The 13,938-nt window shown below is 36.4% G+C and overlaps 2 protein-coding genes across 2 annotated transcripts; both read left to right on the forward strand.

The window, feature by feature from the left end:
- On the forward strand, positions 2,897 to 6,896 carry LOC109708832 (formamidase-like). Its single transcript, XM_020230691.1, has 7 exons — positions 2,897 to 3,475; positions 3,871 to 4,108; positions 4,308 to 4,498; positions 5,017 to 5,252; positions 5,737 to 5,980; positions 6,089 to 6,196; positions 6,585 to 6,896. The coding sequence occupies exons 1-7, from the start codon at positions 3,257 to 3,259 to the stop codon at positions 6,708 to 6,710; spliced, it is 1,362 nt and encodes a 453-aa protein (XP_020086280.1). The 5' UTR covers positions 2,897 to 3,256; the 3' UTR covers positions 6,711 to 6,896.
- On the forward strand, positions 7,791 to 13,469 carry LOC109708833 (adenine phosphoribosyltransferase 1-like). Its single transcript, XM_020230692.1, has 6 exons — positions 7,791 to 8,150; positions 8,227 to 8,337; positions 10,196 to 10,288; positions 10,405 to 10,554; positions 11,724 to 11,782; positions 13,176 to 13,469. The coding sequence occupies exons 1-6, from the start codon at positions 7,835 to 7,837 to the stop codon at positions 13,227 to 13,229; spliced, it is 783 nt and encodes a 260-aa protein (XP_020086281.1). The 5' UTR covers positions 7,791 to 7,834; the 3' UTR covers positions 13,230 to 13,469.

The raw sequence follows: 13,938 nt of genomic DNA on the forward strand, positions 1-13,938 counted from the left end.
CTAACTAAGCACAATCTTAATTAGATTTATTTGTCTGCGGTTTAACGCGCAAGAGTTTACTTACACTGATGTTAACAGGATAACCTTATTTAATGATCAAATTATTCCAACTAATTCCAATGGAATCTTATACTTAGTGTCTTATATATATATATATATATATATATATATATATATATATATATAGAATTAGGCTGGAATACTATTAATAGTAAAATGCTCTTTTTGCTATCAAGTTTTTAACCTTTGGATGAAAAATTGTAGGGTCATGATGATATTAGTCGGTTAGAGTTGAGTGGTCCCCCTAGGGTTGAGTGGTTCCCACTGGGTTATAGTATTTAATCCAATGGTTAGAAATAATGAAAAGAGTTAATCCAAAGGCTAAAAAACTGGTAGCAACAATGAGATTTTGCTACTAATATGTAACGCCCCCAATAATATTGCAACAACCCAACCCGCTAGCAACAATAACTCGCTAGGCCCAAACCATCGGCCCAAAATACTTAAGTCGGGTTATTATTACTAGCGTGTAGGTCTTATATAAACTAATCGGAATCAGTATCCCATCCGATATGGGACTATTGGGGGCGTTACAACTTTACTTTTGGTCGAAAACTGAAAACTCTTCCGAATTGTATAATTGACTTTTGGCTCACACCAGTTTAAAAGTCAATTACAAAAATAGATTATAAAATATTAATCTATTTCTCACACTTTTAATTTTTGCGTTACCAAACAAACAACAAAATTAGAAAAAGTTCAGTTCCACAGCTATACAAAACAAACAGCAGAAGCCAAAAAGGGAAGTAATTTCTATCTAAACTCTAGTTCACCCAAAAATCTACTTCAATAAAACAAACACGTCTTTAATGAGCCGCGCCGGATGGCTCGGCCCAAATCCAAGTTTTATATGGGTAAGCTCAGAATTGATCATTCAGAGAGGCCCACAGTTGATCTCTCTAGAGTTGGCCTTGTTAGTTTGCCCAACTCTACATTGAGGAGAGAGAGGTGACAACAAGGGGCATGAGAGAGAGAGAAAGATATGTTGAAAAGTTTTTTTTTTTTTAATTTTTGAGAGAGAAAGGTACAATGCTATCCGCTTTATTTATTTATTTTAGAAATAAACTTAGCTGAAAATGTAAATCAACTAGGATTTGAACTTAGGACCTCGAATATCAACCATCAAGCTCTTTGCCACTTGTGCTAAGGACAGTCGGTGATATGTTGAAAAGCTATTCGAGAAATTTTTAGAAGAGCAATTGTTAGTATTTTTTTCAAATGATTTTACTTAGACAACAATATGAGAAAGCTATTATTGTTAGTGCTATTTCAAGAAGTATTAGACAAACCAAGATGGCTCAAAGAGAGTGTCTAGATTGATGTAAATGCTTATTAATCTACGAAAATCCAACTAAACTAAAAGCAAAAAAACATAAAGTTTCTTTGTAGATCACACTGCATAGATGTGCGCTTAATATCTTATAAAAATATTTCTTTAAGAGGTTGTTTGGATTTGAGAGCCATCAAATACTGTGGGGGCAAAATAAGTTAGGATAAAAATATATAGAAATATATTTTTTATTTTCTAATAAAGTTGTAACAAATATATAATAATCAACACGTTATATGTGCGTCGTAATATAAAACAAAGCGAGAGAGAGAGAGAGAGAGAGAGAGAGAGATACAATCATACAAATATTAAAATAGCCATGTTGCAGCGAATTTGCTTTCAAAGTTTCCAACTTAATCGTTGCTTTCGAAAAAAACCAAAAAAAAATGCGATCACTATCAAGAAACGAAAATATCTAGATGGGACCATAGAGAAAATCAAGCCACAATTTTGTCCTCTACCATAAAAAACTCAGCAGTGACTTCACAACTTTATCTATTTTTTCAGGAGTGGAAGACTCTTTCAATGCTTAAATGATCCTCAATAATAATTGGCACACTCAAAAAATTACATGCAATGCACCAAAACAAATCCAACATCATTGGATTTGTTGTGACCAATGATATAGACCCACGACCGACCGTCTCTAAAGCAAGTGGCAAAGGGCTTGGTGGTTGATACCCGAGACCCAAGTTCAAATCCTAGCTGTTTCACATTTCCAGCTAAGTTTATTTCTAAATGAAATAAACGAAGTGGGTAACGTGCTATCTATCTTTCAAAAAAAAAAAAAAATGATATAGACCCATACTTAGAAAAATATCAAAACTTTATCTCTTTTTCAAAACAAAAAACTCAAATAGCTCAGCTTTGCTATAAATTGTAAGACCCAAAAGCTAATTGTAGCTTCCAGTTACAGGAAAATCGATCTCTAAAGTCTGGTTTGTGTGCTTTCAAAAATACAGTAATCTTCATGCCATCAAGTTCTTTCCGATGCTAGAACTTTCGAATTGACTCCGTTACACTTGATTTAGAGTATTGAAAGTACTTAGAATATAAATTTCATATTTTTTTAATATTATTTATCTAGTAATTAATGTACATGGTTCAAAATTAACGATTGAAAATAAAAATCTCACAGAAGTACTGATATGACGCTAAAAGTTTAGATCAACTGTATTAATCTTGTTTTATATAATATAAATAAGTTTCTATTAAAATTTCACATGATTTGGATATTTCTATACCGTTAAACTTACAAACGGCTCACCACCGTCATTAAAATTGTTAATTCTATACCTCTTCGATCGTTAGATAAATGATATTGGAAAATCGTGAAATTTATTTCCTAGATACTTCAAATACTTATATTAAGTCTAACAGAGTCGATCATCGATTTGAAAATCCTAATATTGAAAATGGCTTGATAGCACGGAGACCACCGTGTTTCTAAAAACGCACAAGCCTAGCTCAAATCTCTATTTTTCTTTTTTTGTAAGAAACATGATTGTACCTATTTTGTAGAAAAATTTACAACAAAAGGAGCTAGCTTCCAAACTATTTGCTATTGCTTTTCAGACAATTTGCTGCTGCTGTTTCAGAGCAGAGAAGTTGATAAGATGCTAGCTCCAGCATGTAGCCTGAAGCCAATATGGCAATATGAGAGATTCCAAATCAAAAGCTCTTCTTAGATAAGGCTTTTGCTTCTTGCTACACAGAGAAGCCATCATGAATCTATGTTAATCTAAAATAGAACTTCCTCAACAGATCTGCTCAAAGCAGCTCAACATCCTTCCATCACACAATCCCATATACATTTACAAAGAGAAGTTTCAGAACAAAGAGAGCTCACAGAAAGAAACCATATGCATGGCTCCTCTCACTCCAAGAGTGGTGGTGCCCATAGATGTGAGGAAGAAGCCATGGGAGCAGAAGCTGCCCCTACACAACCGGTGGCACCCGGAGATACCTCCGGTGGCTGACGTCACCGAAGGGGAGCTCTTCCGAGTCGAGATGGTCGACTGGACTGGCGGCCAAGTTACTGACAATGATTCAGCAGCAGATATCAAATTTATGGACCTTTCGATCGTAAGTCGATGCAATCGTGCATTACTAAATCAGTTTCCGCAAAAGAATTGATCAAGTGTTATAGGAACAATAAGTTCATGAAGGAGATGCAGCAATAAAATCTATTATGTATGCTTTTTACTGTAATAGCATGGAAGAAAAATAGCTTACAAAAGCCATCTACATATAGGAGCAGCACCCTTTGTTTCATTTTCAGAAAGAGCATTTTGAAGTTAAATTAAATGATTTACCACAAAAAAAGAGTAAATTCAAGTAGAATATCTTTTTCTTAACCTTATAACTATGCATTAAGGCTTATATTTCAGCACGAACGAATCGAATTCACACGAAATTTAAAAGTTTTAAGTAAACTTCACTAGATATTAGGTAATTAGCCACAATTTTCTCTTTCACAGACCCATTATCTTAGTGGCCCTTTGAGAGTTTTGGACCCCCAAGGGGTTCCGGCACAGCCCGGTGATCTTCTTGCAGTGGAGATCTGCAACTTGGGACCGCTCCCGGGCGATGAATGGGGTTACACAGCAACATTTGATAGAGAGAATGGAGGTGGTTTTCTAACTGATCACTTCCCCTCTGCAACCAAAGCTATTTGGTACTTTGAAGGGATCTATGCATATTCCCCTCACATACCAGGTATATTTTTTTCAGCTAAATTGTACCATAATTCCTCAATTTTTCACAAATTCAGGGTCTAAAGCTTTGAATCAACAATTAGGGACCAATTATGATTCGTCGAAAACATTTTATATACTTCTCTACCCTTTTACTGCATTGTCTATCAGTATAACTGTTTACAGGAATGATTTACTAATAAGGAAAATGTCGTCAACAGGTGTTAGGTTCCCGGGTTTGACCCATCCTGGAATAGTTGGGACTGCGCCATCAGTTGAGCTTCTAAATATATGGAATGAGAGAGAAAAGAAATTGGCGGAGAGTGGAACTGGGTCAATGAAATTATGCGAAGTTGTGCACCAGAGACCTCTTGCGAACCTACCGACACCCAGGAATTGCCTTCTTGGAAAGGTTACAAAGAATGTTGAAAATACCGAAGATGTTATGTAATAGCATACCTATTTCAGATTGCAGTGAATTATAGCATTTCTCTAGAATTTATACACTACTGAGTATCAATGATATCACAAAGGTAAAAATATGCAGACACTATCTACTTATATCGCATTTTGAAATCGGTTCTGAACTTCATGCACCCTTCAATTCTTTTTATCTCACCACCTCTCTGTCAAAAACAACTATAGTGATTTTCAGTTTTTTGATAGAATGTTCTGTAATCTAATGTATCCACTGTTACTTGTCGTAGTATCGATGCTTTTTTTTTGACGAAAACTGTGATTTTTGACTGAATCTGAGTGGAGAGGTACTGTAGTGAAATATAATGGAAGGTTAGTTGCTGAATCAACATTTTTTAAAGGTTGTATCCTTTTCAAATTGCATGATGGTTCAGGTAGCATCTATGATAAATACTCCCAAAGTCATTAACAAAAGCAATATATTTGCCATTTACCATTAATATGTTATTGTAGATAAAAGAAGGAACACCCGAGTGGGAACAGATTGCAAATGAGGCAGCAAGAACAATACCGGGAAGGGAGAACGGAGGGAACTGCGACATCAAGAATCTCAGTAGAGGCTCGAAAGTGTATCTTCCAGTGTTTGTAGAAGGAGCAAATCTTAGTACAGGCGACATGCACTTCTCGCAAGGCGATGGCGAAGTTTCATTTTGCGGAGCCATAGAAATGAGTGGATTCCTTGAGCTAAAGTAATTCTTCAAATCTCTTTGTTCTCAGCATTGTGCTGTTTTCACATATTCAGATCAATAGATTATGATATCCGCGAATACATATTGCGACAAAAAACAAAATCTTTTCTATTTCTTAAGCAAATGCTCAGGGATTTTGCCTCTCAGAAATATATTTAAGGAATAGTATTATGTTTCGGCATCAAATTTCAAAAACAGAAAATGCAATTAGGCATACATCCTTATAACATAGTATTACTAAATTTATGATTACTATTTATTATAGTATTTTTACTGTTATTACTTATTACAACTGCTACTTTTAATGTGATTAACACTGTTATAGTCATTCACTATAATCATGACAAAATCATGCATAATGGATCAGAAGATTCACTCTGGTTACTCTGAATCAGAATCATGACAAAACAAAGGCATGGAAAATAACATGTAATGTTTGATAGCAATAATAAAAATACGTAAAATGCTTCGAGTCTTTTTGCAGGTGCGAGATTATAAAGGGAGGGATGAAAGAGTACCTGACACCGATGGGCCCGACCCCTCTACATGTGAATCCAATCTTTGAGATAGGGCCAGTCGAGCCACGGTTCTCCGAATGGCTAGTGTTCGAGGGAATAAGCGTCGACGAAACCGGGCAGCAGCATTTTCTCGATGCCACAGTGGCTTACAAGCGCGCGGTGCTCAACGCCATCGACTACATCTCGAGATTCGGGTACTCCAAAGAGCAGGTACGGCGTGCTCAACTCAGCTCAACTCAACCACTTTCCTTGTATCAGTTGCACTCATGAAACAACTAAGCATTGAACAATAGTAACAAAATGGTGGATCAAATTCAGGTATATATTTTACTCTCATGCTGCCCCTGCGAAGGAAGGATTTCAGGAATTGTTGATTCCCCGAATGCAGTCGCGACCCTCGCCATTCCTACTGCCATTTTCGATCAGGTTAGTTTGTCAGTTTGCTTTCCAAATCACCTAATTGAGGGGGCAAAACAAAGCTACATTTACAGCAGAGTTTCTGATCTAGGCATGCATTAAGATCATGGAATGATCAAATGACAAACTATATATTAATCCCTGAAACAAACTATGAAATACCGAATTATGGTTGTGAATAGCGCCGATAGTAGAGAATATTGCATTCTGCTAGAAGTGATCATTGATAAGCTAGAGGGACTAATAATTATTAAAGCTCACTTATGGTACACAAATTTGCTAAGCTCACTACTATTGCTACTTTGGAAAAGCAAAAAAAAAAAGTAGTAACTAGTGTTTAACTCATACTAACATAGTATGTGATTTTATGCATGGTTTCGATGCAATGCGACAAAAGGACATACGACCGAGATCAGGGAAGGTGCCACAGGGACCGAGACTAATAAAAAGGCTTCCCGATGTGCTACGGTGCAAATATGACGGAGATCTACCGATAACACAAAACCCAGGAGGGACTACATAGAATTGTCATCGTTAAAATGACACTTCTATACAAATCTCTCTGCATTCGCAACTTGTTCTTCGTACATTTGAAATGTCGTCTATATGCGCATATCGAACTTTGTGTTACAGCTGAATAATTGTTGTAGAACGGAGAGTATGTATGCATCTTCACTACAAATAAATAATGTTTTTGATTCTGAATTCAGAGTATAGGTATTCCAATGATGATCATAGAAGCCCAAAATGCACAGCAAACAAACTATAGAGAATTGTATAGATGTTTTGAATTTACTGTTACAAGTAGTAAGAGTAGAGTACTCTTTGAGGCATTTTGTCGAATAACTTGTTCGCAACAAAATTTTAGTCCAAACAACACAGAAAATTAGGAAACAATGTGCATACAAAACAAAATATGAATGCATACACGGTTTTTTTGAAAAAAAAAAACATAAAGAAAAAGTTTACGAAAATAAATAGACGCCGTACTATGTACATCACTGCGACATTTTAGACTTTTCCGTAGGGCCCACAATCCTGCTTTGTGGGCCCATGTGTGATCGAGGCCCAAAACTAGCATTTGGAAGGAGACATTACTGGGCCCAAATTCAAACTTTTGGGCCCAAGCAACGGGCACTTTGGGCCCATCTAGGCCCATTATGTGGCCAGAGAGTTTAACACGGTGGGCCCCACTACCGACGCACCGAAGAGTCTAAACCCAACCAGTAAGAAGTGCGACACAGGTCAGCACGAATCTGTCGCCCGAAAATTTTCACACTGGACCAGGTTCACAGTGTTACCACTAAACCCTCCTGGTGACTTGCGTGATATCTTCGGCTTTCCTTGGATGGCGTGGTGAACATGGTCTAGGGAAAATTACTCGGTCGCCCAACAAATTGGAATTTATTAAGTGAACCCGGTGCAGGTCTGTGGACGGCGTTTATTGACATCTCGAGTAAAAGACGGTTGAGGAATTCTCGGTTCAAGAATATTGATGCACCGGGTGTGCTTATTATTACTATTATTTTTGTGTTTTGTTTTTGGCGAAGAGTCGACCTTTCTCTCCCGCTTTTCCTTTTCCAAAGCGACTGCGCCGTTTTTTTTTTTTTTTTTAATTCTATTCTTCGTCCTACTACAGCGTGGAGTATGCCTCTTTTGTCGTCGTCGTCGTCGTCGTCGTCGTCCCCTTTCACGCTCTCTTCGTCTTCTTCTTCATCATCTTTTCATATCCTCCGTCTCCAATTCCCCTCTCGCTCTCTCCTCCTCTCTCCTCCTCTTCCTCCTCCCCGCTCCTCCTCCCTTCTCCGTAGTACTCCGAAGCCGCCTCCTCCGCCCCTCCTCCGCATAGCCGCGGCGGCGATGGCCTCCTCCGACTCCGGCGTCGCCGGCGCCGGCAACGCCGACCCCCGCATCCCCAGGATCGCATCCTCAATCCGCGTGATTCCCAATTTCCCTAAGCCTGGTGCGTCTCTATCTCTCTCTCTCTTAGGGTTTTCTTGGCGCCACGGAGTTATAGAGATGTTTGGGATCGGGCGCAGGGGTAATGTTCCAGGACATCACGACGCTGCTGCTCGATCACAAGGCGTTTAAGGACGCGATTGATATGTTCGTGGAGAGGTACAGAGACAAAGGGATCACCGTGGTAGCAGGTAATGTGGAATTGATCTGATCTGCTCTGCTTTCATCTCTACATCTCTTTGCTTTTTGAATTCTAGCTCGGAAGTTTTGGTGTGTACTTACAACCGTGTGAATTGTGATGGAAGGGGCTTTTGATTAGGTGAGCATAAAGTAGCAACAATTTGCTTAGAATTTGATCCTCACTGTTCATAGAGATTTGGAAACACTTTGTTATTGTGTCGGTGATGATTGTGTGCCCTTGGTAGGCATTGCTATTCTGGTAATGCAATCTCTTTGAGGGCTGTTTGGCCTGAGCTAGAGCTATGAAAAAGTGTTGTTTGAGTAGTGTTGTTTGAAAAACTATAGCTTTATGCTGAACTTAGAAGCAAAAACTAAAACTTTGGCTTATGGCAAATAACCTCATTTCAGCTACTTATACTAGCAACAAGCTTGAGGAGTAGATAAGCTGTTTCAAAACCAGGATGATCAACTTAATTCATGTGTATAATGATGTTAAACCTTTGTGCTTTGTTTCTAAATTCTTATACATGTTTCTTATATATTTGCATGGGTTTGTCATATTAATTAATTAAATTAAACTTATTTTGCTTCTTTATAAATGTGATTTTGTTTACATGCTTCATTAGTTCCCTAATATTCTGCTCGAAAAGAATCTAGAATTTCTTTTTTCATTACTGTACTTCATCTAACGCGAGTATACAGATATGAGGTGCGACCCCTTTTCTTCTCAAGTGCAGTACTGTAGTTGAAACTATGTGTTTTTCGTCGTTTTTTGATAGATACTATGGTTTGCTTCTTTCCACAGCTTTCTTAGGTATACAGTAAATTCAAGTGCCTTTTATTTTAACCAGACATCTAGGGGTAAATCACTGTTTCCATGCGGGCCGCGAGAGCGGTACCAAATCGAGGCTAACCAATCTGTTGTTGATACTGATATGTGTAATTGAATTGCATTTTTATATTTATATTGAAATAATGATGACCAATTTGGTGGCCATAGATAGAAATAGAGCTTTTCCAAACATTTGTAATTTGTGGTTTTAATCAGCGGAGGAACCCTTAGGTTCTCGGGGCATTGGATTCTCAGTCTGAACAATTCGCGAGGTTTTTTAAATCCACCTGTGAGATACACATGACATACGTGCAGGATCATCACGAAAACCATCATACTTGCTGACTATCAATGAACTAATCGGATTAACCAACCTTTATCTGGTCTTGTTTTCACTTTTCTATTTATTCTAGATACAATTGTCAAATTTTGGACTTTCCATTATTTTTCTCATTCTTTGATCACTTGGGATTCGAATTCGAAAAAATATCCATCCCTTGATTTTACGCAAAATGCCTATACGAACTCAATTTCTTACTTCAGGATAGAGATGTAGTGTAAAAAGAAGTGCTTCAAATCATTGCTATTTGACTCGGCCCGTGAAATAGGATTGCAATTTTCCATGAATTTCCCATTTTTCACTCAACGATGAAACTTTGCTTATTTTCTCTTTTGAGGTTAATTTAGGAAAAAAGCGAAAAAACTAGAAATTTTAAAAAAAAGAAAATGCAAAATAAGAAATGAAAGGGGTTTGGATTTGATTTGTCCTCTCTCTAGACTTTGAAGCTATTGTTTGACTTCTGGCTTCTTTGTCTGGTATATCTTTTCCACTAATTTTTGTATATGGTGAATTACTTTTTTACAACTGAAAGTAAGACCAGTTAGCTGGGTTCTATGTTGGAGGAGATAGTATATTGTGATAGAAATTTGGTGTAAGAAAAATTAGCGAGAGTCTTATTGCTTATAGAAATGTTCTATGATAATATTAGAAATACCTTTTCACATAGTGTTCTGAATTTAGTTTTGACATCAACCAGGTATTGAAGCAAGAGGATTTATATTTGGGGGCCCCATTGCCTTAGCTATTGGAGCAAAGTTCGTTCCTATGAGAAAGCCGAATAAGTTGCCTGGTACTTTTTCTTGCACATCCTTTTTTATCCTATTCTGGACCTGGATACATCATTACTGTCTAATTTAATTGCTTGAAAGTGTATTGAGTCGGTACTGATATTTGTGGCCCCATTAGGTGAAGTCATTTCAGAAGAATATTCTCTCGAATATGGTACGGACCGAATGGAGATGCATGTAGGAGCTGTAGAGCCAGAAGATCGGGCCCTCATCATTGATGATCTAATTGCCACAGGAGGAACTCTATGTGCTGCCATCAGGCTTCTTGGTTAGTTCTCTTCGCTGCAATTGAATTTCTCTAATTACGATTATTCTATTCAGTCATGTCAATTTTCTTTTTCCTTTATAGAAATTGAGTTGAATTAGAAGTTAGTCTCCATAATCTTGTTGTGTTATTCTATTCAGATTTTGTCAGGTGTATGATTGATTTAGCACAATTTGTAATGACAATGAGTAATTGGTATATAAGGTGTATGATTGATTTTTTGTGGAATTAGTTATAGGTCTCAAGCCTATTTATCTTAACCTTTTTTTAATCTATCATTTCTCTTTATTTTATCATGGCCTCCCAGTATTTCTTCCTTTTTCCACTATCTAATTACTTTCCTTAACATTTATAATTACTATGTTCCAAATTTATTGTTATCCGGTCACATCTTATACACCTACAATGTGAATCTAATAGGAGTCATAGTTGCTTCTTGCTACATGTTTCTTTTGTCTATGAGTTCATCATTTCAGTCTTTCTTTAATTCTTTTTTGACTTTTGCAACCCAGTTGTACGATGTTGCAATACTACCATTTGAAATGATGCAATTACTTCTTTTTTTCCACTCCTTTTGGCTTTCGGAGGAGTATCAATTGTTAAAATCTTTGACAAAAATAATATTATCTGAAGAAGACAAGTAAGAAGATGAATTTCTGCCCACTATAATTTGTTTGGCATATCTCAACGGCATATCTCTTCTTTCTGATAATAAGATCTTTTCAGATGAATTTTGATTCATATTCACCATGGAATTATGACAGTACTTTATTCTCATCACGAATATACATTGGAAAGTTGTAGTGGTTGGTAGATACCATGGTGCATGTGGTACGAAATGTTAGTCCAATTTCCAGAGGGTTAATATTTCTCAAGATTCATACTGTAGGGAAGGAACTAAAGCATGGAACCTGTACCAAATGCAGTGTCTGATGGTTTAGAATATGAAACAAAAGCTGTTAAAGGGATGAAAAATCAGTGACTTATGGATGAAGTCTTGCTTTAAAAAACTGCTCAAAACAAAGAAATTCAATTTTCACGAAATATGAATACCCTGATGATTTCTATTTCGTCCATATATTATTCTTTCATTTGACTAACCCCACCTTAGTAGAATCTTACCTATGGCTTTTAATTACTCTTTCATATAATAGTAATGCACTACTTTGCAGAACGTGTTGGAGCAGATGTGGTCGAATGCGCATGTGTTATTGAATTGCCAGAACTCAAGGTAGCATGCTTGTTATAATCTTATTGCATTACTTTTTATGATTAAATTGCTTGGAGCTATTATACTGGTCAGCATGTATGATTTCTGCTTATTATTCTTGTTTTAACCTGAGTGTGGCGAAAGACTAATTTATAGTTTAACCTTTGAATGAACTGATTGTGGCAAAAGACTATATAATTTTACTTTTGAATGAACTGTTTTTCTATTTAAACATTTTGTCATGGAAAGAAGTAATATATATATATATAGCATAATTGCTGAAGTGATTTTTACTAGTTTAAGCAAATACCTTTTGACTGTTTCTTAAATAAATAAACATCTTCCTAAATAGCTCTTCGCTTTTAAGATAAACTGCACAATCTGAACTCAAACTTTCTTCACGAGCACAGACACCACCTTGGCTATGTAATCATTCTGCTAAGATATGTTTTTGGAATCCATTTATATTATTATAAGTTTTTAGGGATAATTTCATACAGCTCCTCGTAAACATATCGAATAGCAAATATATCCCTGCAAAGTTCAAATTGTTAGATTTATTCCTTCAAAAGTCTGGTGATGTTCATATTTGTCCCTCTGGTTTGTTTCCGTCAGCTCACTATTTATTTTTTAACAGAAGATAAGTTAAATGTCAATTTTGTCATCACGTCCATCTGAAAAACCCTAATAGTTAGAATCGTACAGAAATGTCCTTCCAAAAAAATTTCAATAGTCATCTTCTTCCTCTATAAAAGCTAACACATTCCACTATTATTGCAATCTCTTTTCTACCTCTTCTCTCACTCCTTTACTCCTTTATCTATCTAATACTGATACCCGGCGCTCGACATGAGGGAAATAATGGATGAATGGGGACGGAGAAATCCTAGTTACGGATTCGAAACTAGCATAAAGGAGAGGGACGAAGAGGAAGAAGAATTTCCATTGTTAGGTTTTTGATCGAGCTAGGGTTATGATCAGGAGAAGAAGGTATAATATCATAGAGGTAAAAAGGTCAATTTACCTTACTCACTAACCAAGGTTAAGTATTTTATCTATAGTTAACTACGCTTTTCTAACAGACACTAATATATTTGAAACCGTTAGGACTTTTTGAGGGATAAATTTGAAAAAATAAATTTTGTAGGGATATATTTGCTATTCAATGTGTTTACAGGGAACTGTATGAAATTATCCCAAGTTTTTAACGGTGTATACTCAATTAACTAACTCTATTTACAATACTAAAAGACTTGCGCAGCATTTATTAAATAGAATTAGACATAAACATGTGTAGAATTGTTATTTCCAAAGAATCCAAACCCCCCTTTTTCTAATTTGCAGTAAAACCTTGCATTGTTTAGTAAATGCCGAAGCATTTCCTAATTATTATGAGCACTTTTGACTGTTTCAGGGTCGGGAGAAACTCGGGGACAGACCACTCTTTGTACTTGTGGAAGCAGCGTGAGCAATGCTCATTTAATTTTATTGTTTGTTGAGTTACTTCCGTCGGATAATATATGCCAAAACATTTCCCGAAAGCTAGGTCAAAAGAAACAACCATCGTCAATTGGCTAATTCTCCACTTGGGAACAATAATGTAAGCTCCCTGTTCAAATTTGTCTGGGGTCTTTTCGTATTACATTACTACGTCGTGTAAACTATTATTTATAAGTTGAAATAAGGGAAGAATTTTATGTGTTGTCTATCTTTGGACTGCTCCGTTGTTCCTTTTTTCCATTTAGAGTAGTAGTGGTTTCGCTTACAGGATGTCAATTCTTTTATAATTGGTAGTTCAATTGGGCATGTTGGGTACCGTCCTCACTCTTGGTTAGTTATATTTTCTTGACAGGAAATAAAGATTGTTGCTAAGCGACATTTGGATCAAGTACTTTGTGATTGTGCATGTAACAAACTGTGCTGGACTGGTCGTCCATCTTGAATGGCTAGCATGGTTCCTGCCGCAGGTTCACTTAAGAGTGTTTGGTTGCATGTAGTCGCAACTAATCACAATGTAGTCGCAACTGCTTGGAAATTTAAATTCGCTATTTGATTTTATGCATTTAAATCCAACTATCATAGTTGAAACTATATTTAAATTAGCCACAGCTCCAAAAATAGTTCTATAAAGTAAAACCTCCCTAATAATTTTCTAATAAAAAATAATTATTTTCTAT

The sequence above is a fragment of the Ananas comosus genome, linkage group 4 (assembly GCF_001540865.1).
Source record: "Ananas comosus cultivar F153 linkage group 4, ASM154086v1, whole genome shotgun sequence".
In the NCBI taxonomy this organism is placed as follows: Eukaryota; Viridiplantae; Streptophyta; class Magnoliopsida; order Poales; family Bromeliaceae; genus Ananas; species Ananas comosus.

Bases quoted from the DNA above. Each gene is read 5' to 3' on its own strand.
- LOC109708833 (XM_020230692.1), top strand. From the start codon at position 7,835: ATGCCTCTTTTGTCGTCGTCGTCGTCGTCGTCGTCGTCCCCTTTCACG. The intron at 8,151-8,226 runs GTGCGTCTCTAT...GATCGGGCGCAG, and splicing joins TCCCAATTTCCCTAAGCCTG to GGGTAATGTTCCAGGACATC. The intron at 10,289-10,404 runs GTACTTTTTCTT...TGGCCCCATTAG, and splicing joins AAAGCCGAATAAGTTGCCTG to GTGAAGTCATTTCAGAAGAA.
- LOC109708832 (XM_020230691.1), top strand. From the start codon at position 3,257: ATGGCTCCTCTCACTCCAAGAGTGGTGGTGCCCATAGATGTGAGGAAG. The intron at 3,476-3,870 runs GTAAGTCGATGC...TCTCTTTCACAG, and splicing joins AATTTATGGACCTTTCGATC to ACCCATTATCTTAGTGGCCC. The intron at 5,253-5,736 runs GTAATTCTTCAA...GTCTTTTTGCAG, and splicing joins AGTGGATTCCTTGAGCTAAA to GTGCGAGATTATAAAGGGAG.